Source organism: Chelon labrosus (assembly GCF_963514085.1).
Source record: "Chelon labrosus genome assembly, chromosome: 1".
NCBI classification, from domain to species: domain Eukaryota; kingdom Metazoa; phylum Chordata; class Actinopteri; order Mugiliformes; family Mugilidae; genus Chelon; species Chelon labrosus.
Window position 1 is genome coordinate 31895496 of NC_140337.1, and position 27794 is coordinate 31923289.

Sequence of the window (27794 nt, forward strand, 5' to 3'; positions counted from 1 at the left end):
ATATGTGGAACTCTAGAGGTTATTTAATTATTTAATACAGAATTTCCTCAGCCTTGTAGGCCCGTTCAACAATCCTTCGTCTTCCAGAAGACCCAGCCAGGGTTGATTTCAGCAATGACTCTGCCACCTGGAGCTCTATGGAAGCACTCCACTTCCTCCCAGTCCATGTCACCACAAACTATTCTGTGAGGCCTGTAAAGAGGAGTTGTAGGGTGTTGGTTTGACCATCCAGCACAGCACTGTTGAAGCTCCTTGTCAGGCCAAGCCACCTTCACAGATACCTGCTAATGTTCTACTCCAAGGCCTCTACAATTCTGATGTTATCCACCCAGAAGTGAGTCTCATGTGGAAGTTATTGTAATAACCCAGGATGAGGTTATTGACCTTGCGGGGTGTCTCTGAATCGCCTCTTCCTCTAGCTTGTGTGGTAGGGAACTATAGATGTCAGCGAGGTCCAACCACAGGACCACCAAGTCACCCTTCATCTCTTTCCTCTCTCTAGGAAGATGAGTCAATGCTCCTGTGTGTTCCAGGCAGCCAGGCCTTTCAGCAGTCCCACATTTCTTCACAGAGTTATTGATATTATTGTTCTTGCTTCAAAATATCTTGCTCCCTATACTGAGCACTGATATGGATCTAAACTACCCAGTGGCTTTAGAGTTCTCCTATTTCGGAATCCAGACACACTTGGAAACATCTCCACTGATTTGCAACTCTTCCTCTCCTTAAAATCACCTTCAGGATCTTCCACAGCTAGTGGAGGAGACTTGGGCAGTGTTTATAGACCCTGTATTGTACTCCACTGGGGCTGAGACTGATCTTGATGCCTTAACAACTTCTGGGATCTCTATCCAGCTGCTGCTCTCCTGTTAGATCGCTGTAGGTGTTATGAAGGAAAGTGTTGACTTCATCCAGTGAGCACAAGAGGTGGCCACTCTGTTTGTCTCTGATCAGCTTCCTGGTAAAGCCAAAGGTATTTAGTGGTGAACAATTCCTGCATCTCTGTTCTTTCCTTTCCTGGTTTTCTTCTTCACTCTTCTCTGTGGAGGGCCACAAGCTTTTTCCTTCTCCGTTCCTTCTCTCCAACCACCTTGTTCTGCTTTTTCAAGGATCGAGGCTGATAACTTTTCACCACCCTGTGATTCTTGATGTAGGGTTTCATAGGGTCAAACACACATATACAGATAAAGATCTTTTCTATTATTGTTTTCTTGACATGGTTTCGTCCTTGGATTTTTCCCTTAACTTCTGCAAAAACATCCTCAGTCATGTAGTGCTACAGAAAGAGGAAGTCAGAGGCTTTTAGTGTCTGTCAAACTGTTGCTGGTCTCATTTCAGTCAGCTGCAGAATGGAGGGAACATCTGTCCAGAGGCTGCTGGGTGAGTCTGATCTGCTGGATGTGTGTTGGTGTCTAAACGTTGAGAGATGATCACTGCTGCTTCCCACAGCAGAACAGTCATTAAAGCTCAAAGTGTGCTTTCTCTTCAGTTCTGGGCTCTCTGCTGTGCTGCACAACAAACCAAGGTTAGTCAACTTCCTCTGTTACAGTCTGACCGTCACTGAGTCTGTCCAAGAAACGCCATCAAAACTCTGTGTGTCTTTACTGTGTGAGAGTGAGTCCAGCGACCAGCTGCCTTAAAGGGACACTTCACCACTTTTTATGTGGATATTCAGTCTGTGTTGATGCTAGTTGGAGACAATTGAAGCCATAACTTCCTCTGTTAACTTCCTACTTTCTTAGCCTAAACTACCGTTATTCACTCAGTGTGTCATGTTTTCTATCACATTTTCTCTCACAGAGGGTAGTGGGGGTTGGGAGTTTTGGACCCAAATGCAGGACTCAGAGGCAGGAGTAGACGAAAAAGAATATTTAATACAAAAAAAGACCAAACTAACAAAAACCAAGGACGCTGCTGACATGGCAGGACTTCTTGGCATGAAAATCTGTGGCTAGAACAAGAAATGAAGAACTGTGACATGACACACTTAGCAGACAAACAGTATGACACGACAAGGAACAAAGGGAAAGGCAAGGCTGTATACACACACGAGGAACAGAGAGTGACGAGACACAGGTGAAGCAAATCAAGAAATAACAAGATGAAACCAATAGGCGCGTTCGACTTCATGCAGATCTGTCTGAGTCTGACTTGACGTGATGCATGCTGGGTTGTCATGCTCATAGATCTCGAATATGATTCGTTAAAATGAACTTGTTCTACCCAGCATGCATCACGTCAAGTCAGATCTGCTCAGATCTGCATCAAGTCGAACGCGCCTAATGACCTAACCAAGGAAAAAAGACATGGAGTAACAAAACAGGAAATCAAGAACTTAACAAAATAAAACAGGAAACAGAACAGAAAAACTAAACACTAACCATGACTATGAAAAAAACAAGAACTTAAAAAAATACAATTAACAGAATCCCAAGAAACTCAACCATGACTATGAAAAGCCAAGAAAGGAAGACATGACAGAAAACATGACTCAGTGAGGAGTAAAGCTTTCGTGAAGTGTAAAGCAAACACACACAGGCTCATGCTGAAGTTCATGGAAGCTGAAATGATTTGGTTTCTTTTCACATCTGAGAGAAATTTGATCAAAGGAACCATCAGTCTCTGTTTGGTCTTCAGTTTCTGGACGCTCAACGCTTGATGTATCTTCTTCTAACGCTAATGCAGCTGCAGCCTCTGCTTCTCTCTGCTTCCTGCTCTCTACGCTGTAAAAGATGAATCCCTGGCTGTCTATCTGAGTCAATACACTGTAAAAAGTGTTATCTTCCATGACATCCTCTGCTCTCTGTCAGGGGGTTAGTGGGTAATGAGGTAGGACCCAAATGCAGGACAGAGTGGGATGAGGCAAGACTTATCACAAAAATGTATTAAAAAACAAAACAAAAAACAAGACTAAACAAAAAGCGCTGCAGAGACAGCAGGTATTCCTAACTTGACGAGAACAAAATTCCTGGGAGACATGAATCCAGCAGCATGACAAGAATGTGGCAGGTAAGCTTAATGTGAAAAGACAAAACTTTTCTGAGACAATTAAATGGACAAGTGACAAGTATGACGTGACAGAGAAGAAAGAGGAAGGCAGGGCTATATGTACACATAGGAGACAGAGGAGTGAAGAGACACAAGTGAAACTAATTAAGGTGGACCACACAAGGAGAAATCAATGAATCAAAGGGGAAAACACAAGACAGGAAACCAAGAATTTCACAAAATAAAACAGGAAACAGAACCCCAGGGAAACAAATCACTAACAATGACATTCTCCTGTTAAAGATTTCATTTTTAACTTTGGAAACGTAGTTAGTTTATGATATGTGGAACTCTAGAGGTTATTTAATGAGGACAGAAATGTAAAGGATCACTGTTGTTTCATCGGAACCCTCCCAGCTCGTCTGACTGTGAGTCCCAGCTGCTCTCAGGTCTTTAAAAGAGACTTTGTGTCTCTGAGCTGTGAGGAGGACGACAGCTCTGCTGGATGGACTCTGAGGAGAAATACCACCACTGAACAGAGGACTCAGTGTGGAGCTGGGTGGGGAAAACCAGCTGGTTCTTCCTGTAACATCAGCTACACCCTCGAATCAGACAGTGGAGTTTACTGGTGTGAGTCCAGAGAGGGAGCAACCAGTAACAGCATCAACCTCACTGTCTCTGGTAAGCTCAGACTGTGGAGTTAGTATTGATGAAGCTGTGTGGAAATGGATGAAATGCTGTAGTTTGTCTCTGTGTTGAGGTGGACCAGTGATCCTGCAGAGTCCTGTCCTCCCTGTGATGGAGGGAGATGACGTCACTCTGCTCTGTAAAACAAAGACCACTCCCTCCATCATCTCAGCTGGTTTCTATAAAGATGGCTCCTTGATCAGGACTGAGTCTACAGGTCACATGACCATCCACCATGTTAACAGGTCTGATGAAGGCCTCTACAAGTGTCACATCATCAGTCATGGAGAGTCTCCATCCAGCTGGATCACTGTCACAGGTGAGGAGCTTCACTTTGATTTCAACTCTTATTTCATCCACATGTTCACCTGACCAGGTGAGATTCTCTCTACAGAGAAACCTACAACAACACCTCCACCCACATCTACGCCCCCACCTACAACCACACCTCCACCCATATCTACAGACCCACCTCCCACCACTGCTGAGACCACGCCCCCTCCACCCTGCTCCCTCCACCTTGTCCACAGAGTGGCCTACTACCTGGTGGTGTTCTGTCCATACTTCATCTCCACTCTCCTCATGGTGTCTTTATGTCGACACAGACCAACAGGTAACATTCACTGATCAATCACTCAATCAGTCAATGACAGTTTTCTGAACTATTTACATCTTGATAAATTCTTCATTTTCTTTTTCACCTGCTCTGACTGCAGGAAGTGACCTCCCCATCTCCATGGTAATGACCCCACCCACCCAGGCTCAGCATGGATTGGACGATAACAATGATGACGTCAGTGATTTCACCACAGAGCATCATTTCTGATATGAACCACAGCTCTTCTATCTGGAGATGCTATCATCAGTTCACATCCTTTGGGTTGTGTCTTGTTTCCATGTGATGTGTGGTTTGCTCTGTTGGTTGTTTTCTTCTCTTCTTGTTTCTGCTGCAGAGAAAAAGACTCAAAGATACTCTGACATGTAATGCTATAGAAAGAGGAAGTAAACAGCTTCTAGTGGACAAAGTGCTGCTTTAGGATGTGTTAGTAGTCTATGATACTGGCCGTCATTAGTTTTATATCTGATGTTGTGTACGAATCTGACACCAGCATTTTTACTCTGCATTTTAAAACTGTTCAGCAAATCCTTGTTGCATTAAAGTCTCTGGAATCATTCTGTATCTGAGACAAATTACTTGAGCTTGAAAGTAGACAAAGAGAACTCAAACAAATAAAACAGAAAATTATACTTGTGTTCATTCAAATAAACTAATCTTCAGTCTTTCCCAAAGGACGGTACACCTGGAGTCACAACCAGGTACTGAAATGTTTAACAGCTGCAACTGAGAAAAAAATGATTAAAAGTAAATTCCATCGTTGTTCACAAAGACAATAGAAACATCATGTTTGTACAGGAGGGAGAAAAGGCTAGACTAGCAAGCATCAGGTATAACACAGGACAGCTAAGAGTAGGTGGAGCCTGGGAGATGAGGGCGGACTTAAATGAACAGCTAGTTATTCCAGCCGAGACAGCGAGCACCTGACTACTGCTGTTGTGGTCTGACCCAGAGAAAGTAGTCTATTTCATAGAACTGACTGTCCCATGGGAAGATAGATTTGAGGAGGGTAACAAGCGTAAGAGAGCTAAGGATGCAGAGTAAACAGCAGACGTAAAGCAGGATGGATGGAGGGCTCATGAGCGTCTGGTGGAGGTGGGCTGCCGTGGATTTGTGGCAAAATCAGAAACATTACCACCAAATCAGTCGTGAAAGCGCTGACACAGTTTCTGTCCATCTTTGGTGTCCCAAAGATTATTCAGTCTGATCAGGGATCTAATTTTTCCTCAAAGTTGTTTACAGAGCTATTGAAAGAGTCAAACATCAAACATTCTCAGTCCAGTGCCTATCATGCTCAGAGTCAGGGTGCCCTAGAAAGGTTCCACCACACCTTGAAGTCCCTTCTCTGTGCATATTGCACTGAGTTGGACCGTGACTGGGAAGAAGGGTTACCATGGTTGATGTTAGCTGCTGGGGAGGTGTCCCAAGAGAGTCTGGGTTTTAGTCCAAATGACTTGGTTTTTGGTCACACTGTTCGCAGCCCTTTGGCCTCCCTACACAGTGATTGGCAGACTAAGGAAGCTCCAAAAATTTTAATGGACTACATAAATGGGTCCAGACACCGTCTCTACATGGCAAATAAAATGGCAAGGGAAAATCTTCAGGCAGCTGAGAGTAAGATGAAAAGTCTTTATGGTTGACATGCAGAACTCCGTGAATTCAGCCCTGGTGATCAGGTTCTGGCACTTTTTCCTTTAGCTGGCTCTACATTTCAGGCAAAGGTCTTTGGCCCTTATACAGTGACCCATAAAGTGTCAGAATTAAACTATTTAATCTCCACTCCTGATCGGAAGAAGCCTGTGCAGTTGTGTCATATTAACCTGTTAAAACCTCATTTTGCTCGATCTCCTGTGACAGGTCCTGGTTCGTCAATTTCCTCCGGGGCAGCAGTCCCAGTTGACCATATACTTCCACCTCCTGATTGGGCAGGAGAATTTCAGGAAGAGTTAGGTACACCAGATGATGGCGTTTTGAGAGGACGTCTTAAAAAATCTGAGTCACTTTCTAACCTGGATGCATTGTTAAAGCATTTGCCTGAATCACAAAGAACGGAGCTGATGAATCTCATAAAAGATTGTCCTTCTCTATTTGCTGATACACCATCTCGCACACATCTTATTGGACATGGCATTGATGTGGGAGAGGCCCAGCCAGTCAAACAACGCTTCTGTCTCCGGACAAGCAGAAACATTTAGAAGCAGAAGTATATTATATGCTGGAAAATAATATTGCTGAGCCATGTGCATCCAGTTGGTCTTCCCCATGCTTATTGGTGAAGAAGTCTGATGGTACATTTAGACCATGTACCATTCTTCGAAAAGTAAACTTGGTGACGAAGCATGATTCTTTTCCACTTCCACGTATGGAAGACTGTGTGGATCAAGTCGGCTCTGCTAAGTTTGTCAGTAAGTTTGACTTGCTTAAAGGTTACTGGCAGGTACCTTTAACTCCTAGAGCTAGGGAGATCGCCGCTTTCATCACACCCAGTGGTTTGTATTCATACACAGTTATGCCCTTTGGGTTACGAATGCTCCTGCCACATTCCAGCGCCTTATGATCAAGGTGGCGTCTGGCCTGGAGGGTTGTGCCGTGTACTTGGACGATGTTGTGGCATATAGTGACTCTCGGGAGGATCATCTTCAACGCATCCGGGCTCTGTTAGACCGTTTGGCCTGGTCTTGTCTTACCATTAATCTGGAGAAATGCAAGTTTGCCAAAGCAACTGTCACCTACCTGGGCAAAGTGGTTGGTCAAGGCCAGGTGCGCCCAGTAAGAGCGAAAGTGTTGGCAGTTGACCAATTTCCTGTTCCAACTACCAAGAAAGAACTCTCTTGTTTCTTGGGTATGGTGGGCTATTATCGTGGATTTTGTAAGAATTTCTCCACAGTGGCAGCTCCACTTACTTCTCTTCTGAACCCAGACGTTAAATTTGAATGGTCCCCTCTTTGTCAAAAGGTGTTGACTGCCTGGTGAGTTTCTTTTCTAAAAAGTTCAACACACATCAGTTGAATTATTCCATTATTGAATAGGAGGCACTGGCACTCATCTGGGCCTTGAAGCATTTTGAGATTCATGTGGGGGGTGGAGTAAAACCTTTAGTGGTGTATACGGATCATAATCCTCTGACTTTTTTCCACTCGCTCCAAAACCCAAATCGACGGCTTATGCATTGGTGTCTTTTCCTTCAGCCATTTCATTTAGACATGCGACATGAGAAGGGAACTGAGAATACGGTGGCAGGTGCCTTGTCTTGAGCGATAACCACGTGGTTTAACTTGTGTTTTACTTCCTGCAAGGTCTCTGTTTCTGTTGCATCTCTCTCCCCTCTTAAAAGTTCTTCTTAGGTACCAAAGTTGCTGAGGGGGCGTGACATCAATGCTGACGTCAATCCTGCAGGTGGTATCAACATTCCACGGGTTAAACATGATTTTGATTCTTTCTTTTACGGAATGTATTTTATGAGTATTGTGGAGCTATTTAGTAGTTATACTGTGTTTGAAGTCTGGGGGATGCTAGTGAGGACGGCCCTTTCAAGGGTGGGGGTGTGACGATCCCTCCCACTCTCTTCATAATTTGATCCTGGTTTTCAGGTGGAGCTGGGAGGGGTCTGCTGTAAGTACCTGCACATGTGGGCTTGGATTCTTAGAAGGGAATAAAGGACGGCCCTTCTCAGTTTCTTTGTCTCTCTCCCAGACAGGCCTACTGCATCCTCATCATCCTGATCCTTTTGTTTGGTTTGTGGTACCCTCCAACATAATACTAATTTTCTTAGTAGTATTGTTTGAGTTGAATTAAATAAACTAATTTGCCGGTTACTTCTGTGTGTGGCCTCCCTCTTTGTTACCGATTTTGAGCCGAGAGGAAACACTGGTTCCTGGTTCCTCGCGTATGCATGTCCTGCTTTCACCTCTTCTTGTAAAACCAATAAATATTTGTATATACTGTCCAACACTTTGCACCAAAATCAGAGTTGGGAGAATTCAGAACTTTATAAACCACTGGATCAATCTGATGATGGAGAAAATGTAGAAGTGAGGTCATTTCCTGACGTCTGAGCAGGTTTATCAGCGTTTGTTGATCAAAGCATTATTAATTCCTCTCAGTGCAGACACACGGACATGTGGATCAGACACATCATGATGGAGTGAATATCTGTGTTTGGATGGAGAAAACAGGCTGACACTCTGAGCTTCAGGTACAGCTGTGTCAATGTGCTGCCACCTGCTGGCTGCATCGACACTACAACCACTGCTGGAGTGAAAATGAAGGAGAAACATTAAAAGTGGAAAACTACGTGAACTCATCAGGGCTGCAGCATCATCTATGAACACACGGTCTCCACGTGAAACAAGTTGTCTGTGTCAAACTAATGCAGATCTAATGAACTCAGAGATCTTTTCCCTTTGTGTTTTGTTGGCACGTGACCATGTGGTTTCATCTGTGGGGTTTTTCTCTTCTGTTCTAATTTAAAGCAAACAGGAAGTCAGAGGCTTTTAGTGTCTGTCAAACTGCTGCTGGTCTCATTTCAGTCAGCTGCAGAATGGAGGGAACATCTGTCCAGAGGCTGCTGGGTGAGTCTGATCTGCTGGATGTGTGTTGGTGTCTAAACGTTGAGAGATGATCACTGCTGCTTCCCACAGCAGAACAGTCAGTAAAGCTGAAAGTGTGCTTTCTCTTTAGTTCTGGGCTCTCTGCTGTGCTGCACAACAAACCAAGGTTAGTCAACTTCCTCTGTTACAGTCTGACCGTCACTGAGTCTGTCCAAGAAACGCCATCAAAACTCTGTGTGTCTTTACTGTGTGAGAGTGAGTCCAGCGACCAGCTGCCTTAAAGGGACACTTCACCACTTTTTATGTGGATATTCAGTCTGTGTTGATGCTAGTTGGAGCCAATTGAAGCCATAACTTCCTCTGTGCTATAAAGACAGAGGAAGCTGAGTTTCCTGCTCACAGAGTCGTTATTAAACTGTCTACATGTTCGAGAATGTGTTGCCTGAGTTGCTGTGTGTGTGTGAGGACAGAAATGTAAAGGATCACTGTTGTTTCATCTGAACCCTCCCAGCTCGTCTGACTGTGAGTCCCAGCAGCTCTCAGGTCTTTGAAGGAGACTCTGTGTCTCTGAGCTGTGAGGAGGACGACAGCTCTGCTGGATGGACTCTGAGGAGAAACACCACCACAGGACAGAGGACTCAGTGTGGAGCTGGGTGGGGAGAACCAGCTGGTTCTTCCTGTAACATCAGCTACACCTTCCCATGGGACAGTGGAGTTTACTTGTGTGAGTCCAGAGAGGGAGCAACCAGTAACAGCATCAACCTCACTGTCTCTGGTAAGCTCAGACTGTGGAGTTAGTATTGATGAAGCTGTGTGGAAATGGATGAAATGCTGTAGTTTGTCTCTGTGTTGAGGTGGACCAGTGATCCTGCAGAGTCCTGTCCTCCCTGTGATGGAGGGAGATGACGTCACTCTGCTCTGTAAAACAAAGACCACTCCCTCCATCCTCTCAGCTGCTTTCTATAAAGATGGCTCCTTCATCAGGACTGAGTCTACAGGTCACATGACCATCCACCATGTTACCAGGTCTGATGAAGGCCTCTACAAGTGTCACATCATCAGTCATGGAGAGTCTCCATCCAGCTGGATCACTGTCACAGGTGAGGAGCTTCACTTTGATTTCAACTCTTATTTCATCCACATGTTCACCTGACCAGGTGAGATTCTCTCCACAGAGAAACCTACAACCACACCTCCACCCACATCTACGCCCCCTCCACTATCCTCCTTCCATCTTGTCCTCAGAATGGTCTGCCACCTGGTGGTGTTCTGTCCATATTTCATCTCCACTCTCCTCATGGTGTCTTTATGTCGACACAGACCAACAGGTAACATTCACTGATCAGTCAATCAATCAATGACAGTTTTCTGAACTCTTTACATCTTGATAAATTCTCTTCATTTTCTTTATCACCTGCTCTGACTGCAGGAAATAACCTCCCCGTCTCCATGGTGATGACCCCGCGCTCCCAAGCTGGTCAGGGATTGGATAACTATGACTAAATAAAGGGGCTCATTGAAAAAAGATTTTTTGCTCATATTGTGTGTCACTGTTAACGTTTTAAAGTCCTTGTTTTCTGTAGGTCATTAGAGATCACATGGTTAGGCTCATAGTTCAGATCAGCCATTTTGGATTTGTTATCTGCATGACAATATGCTCCAGAGCACTCCTTGCTTAATCCATCGCATCCGTCCATGTTGAAGCTTTGGAGAAGCTTTTGGGTTGTAAGTTCATATTATGTGTTACATCTTTATGGACAAGAACTGATGAATAGTTTGTCATTTGTTTCATATTTGTGAAGAATTAAAAATCTAATCGTGAGATTGCTTTTTTGTGACATGTAGTACAGCTATCTGTCTGGATTGTTATATTTAGCAACTATTAACATTATTATACTGTTTGTTTGTACATTTAGAAAATTTTTTCCGTATTTATTTTCAGTTTCACAAAAAGAGTCCGGCATTGTAAGAAAGCTACTTGACAAAGATTTACAAGTAAACAGCCTTCAACTTTACTTCCACGTCTGAGTCATCATTAACCTTTCAGTGTCTGGCGCGTCCATTTAGCTATCTGTCACTTTGTGTAGAGCCACACACGTAGTGGACAGAATAGTGAAAGAACAGCATCACAGAGGACTTGACACAACAGTTACGGCATATACAAGACGGACAATAAGGGAAACACAGAGGATCAGGAGAATGCTCTGTCTCAACCTCCATCCGTTAAGTCACATGTGACCAGATCTGTTGTTGCTTCATCTGACGGATCTAGCAAATCTTCAGCAAGCCTAGCAGCAGTTAGAGCACGCGCCAAGGCTGAGGCAGTGCGTGCCACTGCAACCTGCAGCCATTTACATGACTGGGGATCGACTGAACGTCACTCCCACTTCTGTCAAGCACCACACTAGCTACTCCAGAGCTTAGGACATTAAGCAGCCAGCTGCCCAATGTTTAGAGATGCATCCGCACAGTTTGTCTCCCTTAAAGGGACCTCAACCACACACAACCACTCACAGGATGCAGTCACCACAGTCATATGTGCCTGGCCATACAGGTATGAATGACTTTGCTGTTTACATGGCTCGTCGGGAGCTTGTAACCTCAGGGATGATCAAGTTTGATGACCGCCCAGACAATTATTGGGGATGGAAATCAACCTTCTCAAATGCCATACAAGGACTGAGACTCACCTGCAATGAAAAACTCGACCTTCTAGCCCGGTGGTTAGGCCCTCATTCATCAGAACAGGTTAGAAGAATCAGAGCTGTTCATGCCAGCGACCCTGCGGCTGGGCTCAGAGTGGCATGGATGCATCTTGATGATGATGGTTCACCAGAAACGATTGAGAAGGCTCTGTTGGATAAACTTGAGAGGTTCCCCAGGATTGGAAATAAAGACTCACTAAAATTGAGAGAGCTTGGTGATCTGTTGAGGGAGTTGGAGTCACCGAAACTGGAGGGTTACTTACCTGGGCTTACCTGTTTGGATACATCTCGGGGTGTTAACTCAATAGTGGAGAAATTGCCTTATGGGCTTCAGGAGAACTGGATAACACAAAGCAGTCTGTACAAGCTGCAAAACCAAGCCCAGTTGTCCCCATTCTCATTCTTTACAGATTTCGTGTGCAGAGAGGCCCAGATCTGTAATGATCCGAGTTTCACACTCACTTCATCTGGCAAGACAGCAGTAAAAGCAGACAACCCTGTGAAGAGGCAAACACCCTCTAGAGGCCAAGGCTTCCGAGCTAACGTTTTGGAGACAACCATGTGATCTCTAAGGCTGGAGGGCTCATGTGCGTCTGGTGGAGGTGGGCTGCCGTGGATTTGTGGCAAAATCCACCATTGCTCTCCTAAACGAGCTGGGCATATGTGGTAAAATCCAGAGGACTGGGGTATGCAACATGTCCCTGACAGCAGAGAGAGCAAGCGAATGGCTGTGGGTAAGGAGGAAACATGCTAGCTGGGGAGCTCGCTAAAGGTAAGGATGGCTGGGCAACTTTAGTATTTGGGTCGTGGTTCAGTCCCTATCAACATTTCAAGTAAGTCTGATTGTTTGCTCTGGTTGCTGCATAAAAGGGTGAGGTTCATTTCTCAGTTGTTCTGCAGTGGCAGTGTGGAAGGGGTAGGGGGGGTGACTCCAGGACGCTGGATTTCACTGTTAAGCCTTCTTGAGGTGTCGTGGGCCTAACTTAACGAAACACTGGAGAAGAGAGGTGCCCATTTGAAAACCCCAATGACATGCTGCATATTACTGTTGACTAGGCCAGGTATCTGATGTTTTCATGTTGGTTGGTAGCTGGACAGGTAGCTGCTAGCCTGCTGGTTGTTTTTCATTAATTGTACTGGGCCTATAAATGTATTTTGCCTGGGATCTGCCTGGTTCCTGGTTCTTCGAGTGTGTATTTACCTCTTCGTGCAAATCCAATAAATATCTGTAAATACTGTCGAGACCAAAACAAGAGTTGGGAGAATTCAGGACTTTATAAACCACTGGATCAATCTGATGATGGAGAAAATGTAGAAGTGAGGTCATTTCCTGACGTCTGAGCAGGTTTATCAGTGTTTGTTAATCAAAGCATCATTTATTCCTATCGGTGCAGACGCACGGACATGTGGATCAGACACATCATGATGGAGTGAATATTTGTGTTTGGATGGAGACAACAGGCTGACACTCTGAGCTTCAGGTACAGCTGTGTCAATGTGCTGCCACCTGCTGGCTGCATCGACACTACAACCACTGCTGGAGTGAAAATGAAGGAGAAACATTAAAAGTGGAAAACTACCTGAACTCATCAGGGCTGCAGCGTCATCTATGAACACATCGTCTCCACGTGAAACAAGTTGTCTGTGTCAAACTAATGCAGATCTAATGAACTCAGAGATCTTTTCTATTTGTGTTTTGTTGCCACCTGATCATGTGGTTTCATCGGTGGGGTTTTTCTCTTCTATTCTAATTTAAAGCAAACAGGAAGTCAGAGGCTTTTAGTGTCTGTCAAACTGCCACTGGTCTCATTTCACTCAGCTGCAGAATGGAGGGAACATCTGTCCAGAGGCTGCTGGGTGAGTCTGATCTGCTGGATGTGTGTTGGTGTCTAAACGTTGAGAGATGATCACTGCTGCTTCCCACAGCAGAACAGTCATTAAAGCTCAAAGTGTGCTTTCTCTTTAGTTCTGGGCTCTCTGCTGTGCTGCACAACAAACCAAGGTTAGTCAACTTCCTCTGTTACAGTCTGACTGTCACTGAGTCTGTCCAAGAAATGCCATCAAAACTCTGTGTGTCTTTACTGTGTGAGAGTGAGTCCAGCGACCAGCTGCCTTAAAGGGACACTTCACCACTTTCTATGTGGATATTCAGTCTGTGTTGATGCTAGTTGGAGCCAACTGAAGCCATAACTTCCTCTGTTAACTTCCTACTTTTTTTAGCCTAAACTACCGTTATTCACTCAGTGTGTCATGTTTTCTGTCACATTTTCTGTCACGGACGGCAGTGGGGGTTGGGAGTTTTGGACCCAAATGCAGGACTCAGAGGCAGGAGTCCACGAAAAGAATATTTAATACAAAAAAGACCAAACTAACAAAAACTGAGGACGCTGCTGACGTGGCAGCATTTCTTAGCATGAAAATCTGTGGGTAGAACAAGAAGTGAAAAACTGTGACATGAAACACTTAGCAGACAAACAGTATGACACGACAAGGAACAAAGGGGAAGGCAGGGCTATATATACACACACGAGGAACAGAGAGTGACGAGACACAGGTGAAGCAAATCAAGAAATAACACAAGATGAAACCAATGACCTAACCAAGGAAAAAATACATGGAGTAACAAAACAGGAAATCAAGAATGTAACAAAATAAAACAGGAAACAGAACAGAAAAACTAAACACTAACCATGACTATGAAAAAACCAAGAACTTAAAAAAAATACAATAAACAGAATCCCAAGACACTAAACCATGACAGAAAACATGACTCAGTGAGGAGTAAAGATTTCATGAAGTGTAAGGCAAACACACACAGGCTCATGCTGAAGTTCTCTTTGGTCTTCAGTTTCTGGACGCTCAACGCTTGATGTATCTTCTTCTAACGCTAATGCAGCTGTAGCCTCTGCTTCTCTCTGCTTCCTGCTCTCTACGCTGTAAAAGATGAATCCCTGGCTGTCTGTCTGAGTCAATACACTGTAAAAAGTGTTATCTTCCATGACATCCTCTGTTCTCTGCCAAGGGGTTAGTGGGTAATAAGGTAGGACCCAAATGCAGGACAGAGTGGGCTGAGGCAGGACTTATCACAAAAATATATTTAAAAAAAAAAAAAAAAAACAGTGCTGCAGAGACAGCAGGTATTCCTAACTTGACGAGAACAAAATTCCTGGGAGACATGAATCCAGCAGCATGACAAGAATGTGGCAGGCAAGCTTAACGTGAAGAGACAAAACTTTTCTGAGACGATTAAACGGACAAGTGACAAGTATGACGTGACAGAGAACAAAGAGGAAGGCAGGGCTATATGTACACATAGGAGACAGAGGAGTGAAGAGACACAAGTGAAACTAAAAACAGGAAACAGAACCCCAGGAAAACTAATCACAAACCATGATATTCTTCTGTTAAAGATTTCATTTTTAACTTTGGAAACGTAGTTAGTTTATGATAAGTGGAACTCTAGAGGTTATCTAATGAGGACAGAAATGTAAAGGATCACTGTTGTTTCATCTGAACCCTCCCAGCTCGTCTGACTGTGAGTCCCAGCAGCTCTCAGGTCTTTAAAGGAGACTCTGTGTCTCTGAGCTGTGAGGAAGACGACAGCTCTGCTGGATGGACTCTGAAGAGAAACACCACCAAACGACAGAGGACTCAGTGTGGAGCTGGGTGGGGAGAACCAGCTGGTTCTTCCTGTATCATCAGCTTCACCGTCCCATTGGACAGTGGAGTTTACTGGTGTGAGTCCAGAGAGGGAGCAACCAGTAACAGCATCAACCTCACTGTCTCTGGTAAGCTCAGACTGTGGAGTTAGTATTGATGAAGCTGTGTGGAAATGGATGAAATGCTGTAGTTTGTCTCTGTGTTGAGGTGGACCAGTGATCCTGCAGAGTCCTGTCCTCCCTGTGATGGAGGGAGATGACGTCACTCTGCTCTGTAAAACAGAGACCACTCCCTCCATCCTCTCAGCTGCTTTCTATAAAGATGGCTCCTTCATCAGGACTGAGTCTACAGGTCACATGACCATCCACCATGTTACCAGGTCTGATGAAGGCCTCTACAAGTGTAACATCAGTGGTCATGGAGAGTCTCCATCCAGCTGGATCACTGTCACAGGTGAGGAGCTTCACTTTGATTTCAACTCTTATTTCATCCACATGTTCACCTGAACAGGTGAGATTCTCTCTACAGAAAAACCTACAACAACACCTCCACCCATATATCCAACCCCACCTACTGTGGCCACGCCCTCTCCACCCTGCTCCTTCCACCTTGTCCACAGAGTGGCCTACCACCTGGTGGTGTTCTGTCCATACTTCATCTCCACTCTCCTCATGGTGTCTTTATGTCGACACAGACCAACAGGTAACATTCACTGATCAATCAATCAATCAATGACAGTTTTCTGAATTAATTCATGTGTTGATAAATTCTTCATTTTATTTTTCACCTGATCTGACTGCAGGAAGTGACCTCCCCATCTCCATGGTAATGACCCCACCCACCCAGGCTCAGCATGGATTGGACGATAACAATGATGACGGCAATGGTTTCACCACAGAGCATCATTTCTGATATGAACCACAGCTCTTCTATCTGGAGATGCTATCATCAGTTCACATCCTTTGGGTTGTGTCTTGTTTCCATGTGATCATGTGGTTTGCTCTGTTGGTTGTTTTCTTTTGCTTCAGAGAAAAAGACTCAAAGATACTCTGACATGTAATGTGATAGAAAGAGGAAGTAAACGGTTTCTGGTGGACAAAGTACTGCTTTAGGATGTGTTAGCGGTCTATGATACTGGCCGTCATTAGTTTTAGATCTGATGTTGTGTACGAATCTGACACCAGCATTTTTACTCTGCATTTTAAAACTGTTCAGGAAATCCTTGTTGCATTAAAGTCTCTGGAATCATTCTGTATCTGAGACAAACTACTTCAGCTTGAAAGTAGACAAAGAGAACTCAAACAAATAAAACAGAATGATTATACTTGTGTTCATTCAAATAAACTAATCTTCAGTCTTCAACAAGGACGATACACCTGGAGTCACAACCAGGTGCTGAAATGTTTAGCAGCTGCAATTGAGGAAAAACGATTAAAAGTAAATTCCATGGCTTTTACTCACAAAGAGAATAGATGCATTACGTTTGTACAGGAGGGAGAAAAGGCTAGACGAGCAAGCATCAGTAATAATACAGGACAGATAAGAGTAGGAGGAGCCTGCGAGATGAAGGCGGACTTAAATGAACAGCTAGTTATTCCAACCCAGATAGCTAGCACCTGACTACGGCCAGATCTGCTGTTGTGGTCTGAGCCAGAGAAAGTAGTCTATTTCATAAAACTTACTGTCCCATGGGAAGATAGAGTTGAGGAGGCGAAGGAGCGTAAGAGAGCTAAGTATGCAGAGTTAGCAGACGCAGAGCAGAATGGATGGAGGGCTCATGTCCGGCCGGTGGAGGTGGGCTGCTGTGGATTTGTGGCAAAATCAGAAACATTACCACCAAATCAGTGGTGAAAGCACTGACACAGTTTCTGTCCATCTTTGGTGTCCCAAAGATCATTCTGTCTGATCAGGGATCTAATTTTTCCTCAAAGTTGTTTGCAGAGGTATTGAAAGAGTCAAACATCAAACATTCTCAGTCCAGTGCCTATCATGCTCAGAGTCAGGGTGCCCTAGAAAGGTTCCACCAGACCTTGAAGTCCCTTCTCTGTGCATATTGCACTGAGTTGGACCGTGACTGAGAAGAAGGGTTACCATGGTTGATGTTAGCTGCTAGGGAGGTATCTCAAGAGAGTCTGGGTTTTAGTCCAAATTACTTGGTTTTCAGTCACGCTGTTCGCAGCCCTTTAGCCTCCCTACACAGTGATTGGCAGGCTAAGGAAGCTCCAAATTTTTTAATAGACTACATAAATTCAATTCAATTCAATTCAATTTTATTTATATAGCATCAATAACAATACAAATCGTCTCAAGACGCTTTACAAAAACCCGGCCTGAAACCCCCAGAGCAAGCCTGAAGGCGACGGTGGCAAGGAAAAACTCCCTTTTAACAGGAAGAAACCTTGAGCAGAACCCAGCTCATATGGAGGGACCCATCTGCCTAAGGCCAGCCGGGTACAGACAGAAGAAAGAGAGAAGTTCGATCTCGCTGGGCGCAATTCAATTCAGACGCCGCCTCTACATGGCAAATAAAATGGCAAGGGAAAATCTTCAGGCAGCTGAGAGTAAGATGAAAAGTCTCTATGGTTGACATGCAGAACTCCGTGAATTCAGCCCTGGTGATCAGGTTCTGGCACTTTTTCCTTTACTTGGCTCTCCTTTTCAGGCAAAGGTCTTTGGCCCTTATAGAGTGACCTATAAAGTGTCAGAATTAAACTATTTAATCTCCACTCCTGATCGGAAGAAGCATGTGCAGTTGTGTCATATTAACCTGTTAAAACCTCATTTTGCTCGACCTCCTGTGACAGGTCCTGGTTCGTCAATTTCCTCCGGGGCAGCAGTCCCAGTTGACCATATACTTCCACCTCCTGATTGGGCAGGAGAATTTGAGGAATAGTTAGGTATACCAGATAATGGTGTTTTGAGAGGACGTCTTAAAAAATCTGAGTCACTTTCTAACCTGGATGCATTGTTAAAGCATTTGCCTGAATCACAAAGAACGGAGCTGATGAATCTCATAAAAGATTGTCCTTCTCTATTTGCTGATACACCATCTCGCACACATCTTATTGGACATGGCATTGATGTGGGAGAGGCCCAGCCAGTCAAACAACGCTTCTGTCTCCGGACAAGCAGAAACATTTAGAAGCAGAGGTATATTATATGCTGGAAAATAATATTGCTGAGCCATGTGCATCCAGTTGGTCTTCCCCATGCTTATTGGTGAAGAAGTCTGATGGTACATTTAGGCCATATACTAATCTTCAAAAAGTAAACTTGGTGACGAAGCATGATTCTTTTCCACTTCCACGTATGAAAGACTGTGTGGATCAAGTCGGCTCTGCTAAGTTTGTCAGTAAGTTTGACTTGCTTAAAGGTTACTGGCAGGTACCTTTAACTCCTAGAGCTAGGGAAATCGCCGCTTTCATCACACCCAGTGGTTTGTATTCATGGTTATGGCCTTTGGGTTACGAAATGCTCCTGCCACATTCCAGCGCCTTATGATCAAGGTGGTGTCTAACCTGGTGGGTTGTGCCGTGTACTTGGATGATGTTGTGGTATATAGTGACTCTTGAGAGGATCATCTTCAACGCATCCAGGCTCTGTTAGACCGTTTGGCCTGGGCTTGTCTGACCATTAATCTGGCGAAATGCGAGTTTGGCAAAGCAACTGTCACCTACCTGGGAAAAGTGGTTGGTCAAGGCCGGATGCGCCCAGTGAGAGCAAAAGTGTTGGCAGTTGACCAATTTCCTGTTCCAACTACCAAGAAAGAACTCTCTCGTTTCTTGGGTATGGTGGGCTATTATCGTGGATTTTGTAAGAATTTCTCCACAGTGGCAGCTCCACTTACTTCTCTTCTGAGCCCAGAAGTTAAATTTGAATGGTCCCCTCTTTGTCAAAAGGTGTTGACTGCCCGGTGAGTTTCTTTTCTAAAAAGTTCAACACACATCAGTTGAATTATTCCATCACTGAATAGGAGGCACTGGCACTCATCTGGGCCTTGAAGCATTTTGAGGTTCATGTGGGGGGTGGAGTAACACCTTTAGTGGTGTATACGGATCATAATCCTCTGACTTTTCTCCACTCGCTCCAAAACCCAAATCAACAGCTTATGCGTTGAAGTCTTTTCCTTCAACCATTTCATTTAGACATACGACATGTGAAGGTAACTGAGAATACGGTGGCAGGTGCCTTGTCTTGAGCGATAACCACATAGTTTAACTTGTGTTTTACTTCCTGCAAGGTCTCTGTTTCTGTTGTGTCTCTCTCCCCTCTTAAAAGTTCTTCTTAGGTACCAAAGTTGCTGAGGGGGCGTGACATCAATGCTGACGTCAATCCTGCAGGTGGTATCAACATTCCACAGGTTAAACATGATTTTGATTCCTTGTTTCACGGATTGTATTTTGTGAGTATTGTGGAGCTATTTAGTTGTTTTACTGTGTTTGAAGTCTGGGGGATCCTAGTGAGGACGGCCCTTTCAAGGATGGGGGTGTGACGATCCCTCCCACTCTCTTCATAATTTGATCCTGGTTTTCAGGTGGAGCTGGGAGGGGTCTGCTGTAAGTACCTGCACATGTGGGCTCAGTTTCTTAGAAGGGAATAAAGGACGGCCCTTCTCAGTGTCTTTGTCTCTCTTCCAGCCAGGCCTGCTGCATTCTGGTCATCAAGATCCTTTTGTTTGGTTTATGGTACCCTCCAACATTATACTAATTTTCTGAGTATTATTGTTTGAGCTGAATTAAATAAACTAATTTGACAGTTACTTCTGTGTGTGGCCTCCCTCTTTGTTACCGATTTTGAGCCTAGAGGAAACACTGGTTCCTGGTTCCTCATGTGTGCATGTCCTTCATTTACCTCTTCTTGTAAAACCAATAAATATCTGTATATATTGTCCAACACTTTCGACCAAAACCAGAGTTGGAAGAATTCAGAACATTATAAACCACTGGATCAATCTGATGATGGAGAAAATGTAGAAGTGAGGTCATTTCCTGACGTCTGAGCAGGTTTATCAGCGTTTGTGCATCAAAGCATTATTTATTCCTGTCAGTGCAGACGCACGGACATGTGGATCAGACACATCATGATGGAGTGAATATCTGTGTTTGGATGGAAACAACAGGCTGACACTCTGAGCTTCAGGTACAGCTGTGTCAATGTGCTGCCACCTGCTGGCTGCATCGACACTACAACCACTGCTGGAGTGAAAATGAAGGAGAAACATTAAAAGTGGAAAACTACCTGAACTCATCAGGGCTGCAGCGTCATCTATGAACACATCGTCTCCACGTGAAACAAGTTGTCTGTATGAAACTAATGAAGATCTAATGAAGTCAAAGATATTTTCTATTTGTGTTTTGTTGCCACGTGGTCACTGCAGGACAAATACAAATACTGTTACACCCCTTCATCTGAGAGAAATTTGATCAAAGGAACCATCAGTCTCTGTTTGGTCTTCGGTTTCTGTACGCTCAATGCTGGATGTATTTTCTTGCAACGCTAATGCAGCTGCAGCCTCTGCTTCTATCTGCTTCCTGCTCTCCACGCTGTAAAAGATGAATTCCTGCCTGTCTGTCTGAGTCAATACACTGTAAAAAGTGTTATCTTCCATAATATCCTCTGCTCTCATGTTAAAGATTTCATTTTTACTGTTGGAATCGCAGTTAGTTTATGATATGTGGAACTCTAGAGGTTATTTAATGAGGACAGAAATGTAATGGATCACTGTTGTTTCATCTGAACCCTCCCAGCTCGTCTGACTGTAAGTCCCAGCAGCTCTCAGGTCTTTAGAGGAGACTCTGTGTCTCTGAGCTGTGAGGAGGACGACAGCTCTGCTGGATGGACTCTGAGGAGAAACACCACCACAGGACAGAGGAGTCAGTGTGGGGCTGGGTGGGGAGAACCAGCTGGTTCTTCCTGTAACATCAGCTACACTGTCCCATTGGACAGTGGAGTTTACTGGTGTGAGTCCAGAGAGGGAGCAACCAGTAACAGCATCAACCTCACTGTCTCTGGTAAGCTCAGACTGTGGAGTTAGTATTGATGAAGCTGTGTGGAAATGGATGAAATGCTGTAGTTTGTCTCTGTGTTGAGGTGGACCAGTGATCCTGCAGAGTCCTGTCCTCCCTGTGATGGAGGGAGATGACGTCACTCTGCTCTGTAAAACAAAGACCACTCCCTCCATCCTCTCAGCTGGTTTCTATAAAGATGGCTCCTTGATCAGGACTGAGTCTACAGGTCACATGACCATCCACCATGTTACCAGGTCTGATGAAGGCCTCTACAAGTGTCACATCATCAGTCATGGAGAGTCTCCATCCAGCTGGATCACTGTCACAGGTGAGGATCTTCACTTTGATTTCAATTCTTATTTCATCCACATGTTCACCTGACCAGGTGAGATTCTCTCTACAGGTAAACCTACAACCACAGCTTCACCCACCACTACTGAGACCACGCCCCCTCCACCATCCTCCTTCCACCTTGTCCTCAGACTGGTCTGCCACCTGGTGGTGTTCTGTCCATACTTCATCTCCACTCTCCTCATGGTGTCTTTATGTCGACACAGACCAACAGGTAACATTCACTGATCAATTAATCAATCAATGACAGTTTTCTGAACTATTTACATTGATAAATTCTCTCCATTTTCTTTTTTCACCTGCTCTGACTGCAGGAAATAACCTCCCTGTCTCCATGGTGATGACCCTGTCCTCCCAAGCTGTGCAGAGATTGGATGAAGACTATGATGACGTCAATGATTTCACCACAGAGCATCACTTCTGATGTGTCTTTGACAAATACTGACTAGTAATAAAAGTGGCTCATTGGAAAAATAGGTTTTGTGCTCGTGTTGTGTCTCGCTGTGAACGTTTAATTCAATTTAATTCAGTTTTATTCATATAACGTCAATAACAATACAAATCGTCTCAAGACATTTTACAGCATCTGGTCTGAATCCTCCAGAGCAGCATGAAGGCCACAGTGGGAGGAAAAAACTCCCTTTTAACAGGAAGAAACCTTGAGCAGAACCTTAAGCTCATATGGAGGGACCCATCTGCCTAAGGTAGCCCCCGGGCTGGGTCTGGCCCCTGAGGAATTTTGTACCGGCCCTTACAGTGTAGTTATTACAAATGGATAGTCTAATACAGCGCATGACTATGGCTAATTGTACATTCTCTTGTGCAGTAGGAGATGGTATACACACGTCGGACATATATTTTTAGGGAGCGCTCATGACCAATCAAAGTCGCCATCCGCCATTTGCGCTCGAGTGCAACGCTCTGAGCACTGATTGTATAAATGTCTGGCTCTGACTGCTCTGACTTCTTTCTTTCAAGCATGAAGGTTGGCAAACAAGACAAAATATCTCTCTCTACTTAAAAAAATAAATAAAATAAATCAGTAGTTAAGTAGTTGTCCATATAAAGACAGTTGCCAACCGTCCCTTGAAAAACAGAATCGTTCCGTATTTATAAACAAAAGTACACGTCCCGCATTGAGCTGAAACGGGACGTACTTTGTCCCGTATCACTGTGAGAATCCAAAATAGTGAGTAAAATGTCAATGGAATTAATAAATAACAGGGCGCTTTTCCTTCAGTATGTTGTTGTAATTTCTTTATTTGTTACTGTGATTACGTTTATTCTCTGGCCCATTAGTTTGCCTCAGTTTCATGAGCTGGCCCCTATTCCCAATTAATTGAATAGCCCTGGTGTAAAGTAACTGTGATGAAGAAGGCAGGGAACTGACAAGGAGGAGGGATTGCCATGGTTAGGTAATCCCTCCTCCAGGTAGAATTCCTAATAGTACTACTTCTGTCATTTAAAATGTAAATTTAATTTACTGTAAACATACTTATTTTCATTTATGTAAATATGTTGTTGTTTAAACTTCTGAGTTCATATACAATTGTTAAAATAAAATATATTTTGCACAAGGCATGAAGTTTTGGTAAGTGATTGGCATTCCAGACAAATAACAGTTTCATCATGTATGGCTGGTGTTGATCAGGTTGGCCTTTGTTTAACAATGTTCATTGTTAACAATGAACATTGTTGAAATCCTGGATAAACAATTGTTTATCCAGGATTTCAAATAAGAATTTACCAATGGCTTTTTAGTGCAAGCCATTGGCCCATAGCCTATTATGAAAGTAACTACTTGAGTGCTAGTTAAACCCAAATTACACAAAAATAACTTATTGAGTCGAAATCTTTTGGTGACAGCTTGGTCCCCCCCACTTCAAAAATCCCATCTGCACCCCTGCACACAACCTATATACCTCTCCCCCTCACTTGCAGACTGAGAAAGTGCGAGCCTCCGGACCCAGAGCAGGTGCTACTGGCTCAGGATGTCACACCCCCGCATGCTCTTCTGAGAAGTCAGAGAGCGTGTCTTATACGAGGAAAGAGACATTTAACAGCACAGCACATTCCATCTTTGCATAATAGGCATAAAACAAGAATACTTTTGTTTGTTCTTGACACACACACACTACAGGTTACTGAATTACATTTGTATAAAGGTACATCTGTAAGTCATAACATGAATACACATATTTTCCCATTACAATGGTGATGACCCAGGCTCAGCATGGATTGGACCATGACTATGATGACGTCAATGGTTTCACCACAGAGCATCATTTCTGATATGAACCACAGCTCTTCTATCTGGAGATGCTATCATCAGTTTTCATGTGATCATGTGGTTTGCTCTCTTGGTTTTTTTCTTCTCTTCTTGTTGTGGTTATAGAGAAAAAGACTCAAAGATACTCTGACATGTAATGCTATAGAAAGAGGAAGTAAACAGCTTCTAGTGGCCAAAGTGCTGCTTTAGGATGTGTTAGCAGTCTATGATACAGGCCGTCATTAGTTTTAGATCTGATGTTGTGTACGAATCTGACACCAGCATTTTTACTCTGCATTTTAAAACTGTTCAGCAAATCCTTGTTGCATTAAAGTCTCTGGAATCATTCTGTATCTGAGACAAATTACTTCAGCTTGAAAGTAGACAAAGAGAAACAAATGAAACAGAAAGATTATACTTGTGTTCATTCAAATAAACTAATCATTTGTTCATATCATTTCCTCCTTGTTTCCAGTATCTACTGTGACCTCCTTGGAACTAAATGTTTCTGGTAACCGCTGATCAGTGGTCTACAGCAGCTTGGAGGAATTTTAGCCCATTCCTCAGAACAGAACCACTTCAGTTCTGAGATGTTGGTGGGTTTCCTCACATCAACTGCTTGCTTCAGGTCGTTCCACAACATTTCTATTGGATTAAGGTCAGGACTTTGACTTGGCCGTTCCTAAACATTCATCTTGTTCTTCTTTAACCCTTCTTTTGTAGAACCACTTGTATTCTTGGTTCTTGTTGTCTTGCTGCATGACCCAGTTTCTCTTCACATTCAGCTCATGGACAGATGTCCTGACATTTTCTTTTAGAGTTCACTGGTAGAATTCAAGGAGGAAGAAAATGTCGAGGTGGGGACATGTTGTCCAGCCCTGAGCTCAGCTCCATCTTGTAGTGGGCGGTAACAGGGTATGGGTTAACCAATCAAAGCAGAGGGCTTTCTACAACATCATGATGATAAAGGGGGAGCTACTCATCAGGTTTGAGGGCAGTCTATTTCGCAACATGATGTTCACTTCAACAAGAATGAGCCCCAGAGAAATATGTGTGATGTTGATGTTTATATTCTTGTTGGATTTACCCAGCTGTCTGGTGTTACCTCTTCTGTTTCTACACCGAGTAGGAAAACTGGCATATTGTAAGAAAACCACTCAATCAGGATGAGCCTCAGACTCAGAGATTGCATGATACTTATACAAAGAAAAGAGTCAACTCTCAGTACTATTTGAAATTTGAAAACATAAAAAGTTGTATCATCTGCATAAAAACAGACGCTGTCGCTCATATTTGGTTAAATCATATGTTTTATGTATAATATCAGTTAGAATATATGATGTAGTCCTAAGGGCTGACATGTTACATAGGATTTAATGATCATATCAATTGTTTCTGAGAGGTCAGTCAAGAAAGTTGTACAGAACATCCCTGTAATCCTGATTCATCATTCTAAATGAACCATCTTCTGAGAGTTCATCTCTATGATCATGAATAATAAGACAAAACAAATAATAAAACAGAAGTAATGTTGTGTTTTCTAAAGTAATCAGGTCACATATGATAGCTATAGAACATTCAAATGAGAAAATAAATGACAGTGACTGTGTGTTTAATGCAAATGTGAGAGTCCCTTGTACAAACCGGGACTGTTTCATGACTGCAGAGTTCATTTAAACTGTTGGAGATAAAACAAAGAGGTGACGTGGTCAGACAGTAGACAATCACATCTCTGGAGTCAGGTCCAGTTTACACAGCGACCAACTGAAACTCAACAAGTTAAATGTTTTCTCTGCATCTTTTCTCCATCACAAGTCCCTACAACGTGCAAGACAATGATCACCAAGGAGACTTGGACTTCCCCACATTAGGTCAATATACACTGCATGGCAAAAACAAAAAGTCGCCACCTGGATTTAACTAAGCAAATAGGTAGGAGCCTCCCATTGGATAATTACTGCATGGGTGATTATCTTTCAGCTGACAACAAGTTAACCCCAACTGCTACAATGAGTAGCTTCTCATTTCTTAAATCAAATGGAAGAAAAACAACAGTAGAACTCAGGGCTATGTTTAATAGTGAAAGTAAGAACATTTCCACACGTACAATGTGAAGGGAACTCAAGGGATTGGGACTGAACAGCTGTGTAGCCTTAAGGAAACTAATCAGTGAGGCTAACTGGGAAAAAAAGGATTCAGTTTGCTAGGGAGCATAAAGATTGGACTCTGGAGCAATGGAAGAAGGTCATGTGGTCTGATGAGTCCAGATTTACCCTGTTCCAGAGTGATGGGGCCATCAGGGTAAGAAGAGAGGCAGATGAAGTGACGCACCCATCATGCCTAATGTCTACTGTACAAGCCTGTGGGGGCAGTGCTATGATCTGGAGTTGCTGCTCAGGTCTAGGTTCAGCAACATTATGTGTCCAAAGAATGAGGTCAGCTGACTACCTGAATAAATTGAATGACCAGGTTATTCCATCAATGGATCATATTCCAAGATGACAATGCCAGGATTCATGGGGCTCAGATTGTGAAAGAGTGGTTCAGGGAGCATGAGACATCATGTTCACACATGGATTGGCCACCACAGAGTCCAGACCTTAACCCCATTGAGAATCTTTGGGATGTGCTGGAGAAGGCTTTGGTGCAGTGGTCAGACTCTCCCATCATCAATACAAGATCTTGGTGGAAAATAAATGAAACACTGGATGGAAATAAATCTGGTGACATTGGACAAGATTATTGAAACAATGCCACAGTGATTGTGTGCTGTGATCAAAGCTAAAGGCAGTCCAACAAAATGTAAGTGTGTGACCTTTTTTTGGTGGCAACTTTTTCATTTTGGCCAGAGAGGGTCAAATGTGAGGGTCCCAAACTGGGACTGTTTTGTAACTGCAGAGTTCATTTAAACAAAAAGGTGAAGTTGTCAGACAGCAGACGATCACATTGTTTCCTGTTTCCTAATGGACTCTGTGCGTATACAGTGCTGCCTCTTGTCTTTTTGTCTCTTGGTCCATGTGTTTGTCCTGCAGTTTTGTCAACACCAGTTTTCCTTCTGTCTGACAGATTCCAGTTTGTTCATGTCAACAATGATTCTTCTACTTATACAAATGTAAGTTACGGAGTTCCTCAGGGTTCTGTGCTAGGACCAATACTCTTCACATTATACATGTTGCCATTTGGCAAGATTATTAGAAAACATGGCATAAACTTCCATTGCTATGCAGACGACACTCAGCTATATTTATCCACGGAACCAGATGAAACTAATCAGCTGGTTAAACTCCAAGCATGCCTTAGAGACATAAAGGCTTGGATGACCTGTAATTTCCTACTCTTAAACTCAGACAAAACAGGAGTCATTGTATTTGGTATAGATATATATAGATATGTGAAACAAGTTGTCTGTATCAAACTAATGCAGATTTAATGAAATCTTTTCTCTTTGTGTTTTGTTGCCACGTGATCATGTGGTTTCATCTGTGTGGTTTTCCTCTTCTGTTGTAATTTCAAGCAAACAGGAAGGAAGAGGCTTTTAGTCCCTTTCAAACTGCTGCTGGTCTCATTTCAGTCAGCTGCAGAATGGAGGGAACATCTGTCCAGAGGCTGCTGGGTGAGTCTGATCTGCTGGATGTGTGTTGGTGTCTAAACGTTGAGAGGTGATCACTGCTGCTTCCCACAGCAGAACAGTCATTAAAGCTCAAAGTGTGCTTTCTCTTTAGTTCTGGGCTCTCTGCTGTGCTGCACAACAAACCAAGGTTAGTCAACTTCCTCTGTTACAGTCTGACTGTCACTGAGTCTGTCCAAGAAACGCCATCAAAACTCTGTGTGTCTTTACTGTGTGAGAGTGAGTCCAGCGACCAGCTGCCTTAAAGGGACACTTCACCACTTTTTATGTGGATATTCAGTCTGTGTTGATGCTAGTTGGAGCCAATTGAAGCCACAACTTCCTCTGTGCTA

At 43.6% G+C, this 27794-nt stretch overlaps 4 protein-coding genes across 4 annotated transcripts; all 4 read left to right on the forward strand.

The window, feature by feature from the left end:
* Nucleotides 1–3000: 3000 nt before the first annotated feature.
* Nucleotides 3001–4911, forward strand: LOC311492654 (low affinity immunoglobulin gamma Fc region receptor II-like; the record flags this gene model as incomplete). The annotated part of the gene is made up of 4 exons (XM_084550987.1): nt 3001–3009; nt 3345–3669; nt 3749–4288; nt 4392–4911. 3 exons carry the CDS (start codon nt 3001–3003, stop codon nt 4045–4047), a joined length of 633 nt encoding a protein of 210 aa, XP_084407113.1. The 3' UTR covers nt 4048–4288; nt 4392–4911.
* A 1742-nt stretch (nt 4912–6653) lies between these two features.
* Nucleotides 6654–10300, forward strand: LOC311492664 (uncharacterized protein; the record flags this gene model as incomplete). Its single annotated transcript, XM_084550999.1, has 6 exons — nt 6654–6728; nt 6839–7060; nt 7882–7903; nt 9353–9616; nt 9696–9941; nt 9999–10300. 6 exons carry the CDS (start codon nt 6654–6656, stop codon nt 10181–10183), a joined length of 1014 nt encoding a protein of 337 aa, XP_084407125.1. The 3' UTR covers nt 10184–10300.
* Nucleotides 10301–12293: 1993 nt separating this feature from the next.
* Nucleotides 12294–15947, forward strand: LOC311492672 (Fc receptor-like protein 5; the record flags this gene model as incomplete). The annotated part of the gene is made up of 4 exons (XM_084551011.1): nt 12294–12318; nt 15071–15334; nt 15414–15659; nt 15735–15947. The coding sequence occupies 4 exons, from the start codon at nt 12294–12296 to the stop codon at nt 15920–15922; spliced, it is 723 nt and encodes a 240-aa protein (XP_084407137.1). The 3' UTR covers nt 15923–15947.
* Nucleotides 15948–18652: 2705 nt separating this feature from the next.
* On the forward strand, nt 18653–22017 carry LOC311492682 (sialoadhesin-like; the record flags this gene model as incomplete). The annotated part of the gene is made up of 6 exons (XM_084551024.1): nt 18653–18727; nt 18803–18919; nt 19741–19762; nt 20954–21217; nt 21297–21542; nt 21618–22017. 6 exons carry the CDS (start codon nt 18653–18655, stop codon nt 21791–21793), a joined length of 900 nt encoding a protein of 299 aa, XP_084407150.1. The 3' UTR covers nt 21794–22017.
* Between the last annotated feature and the right edge of the window lie 5777 nt (nt 22018–27794).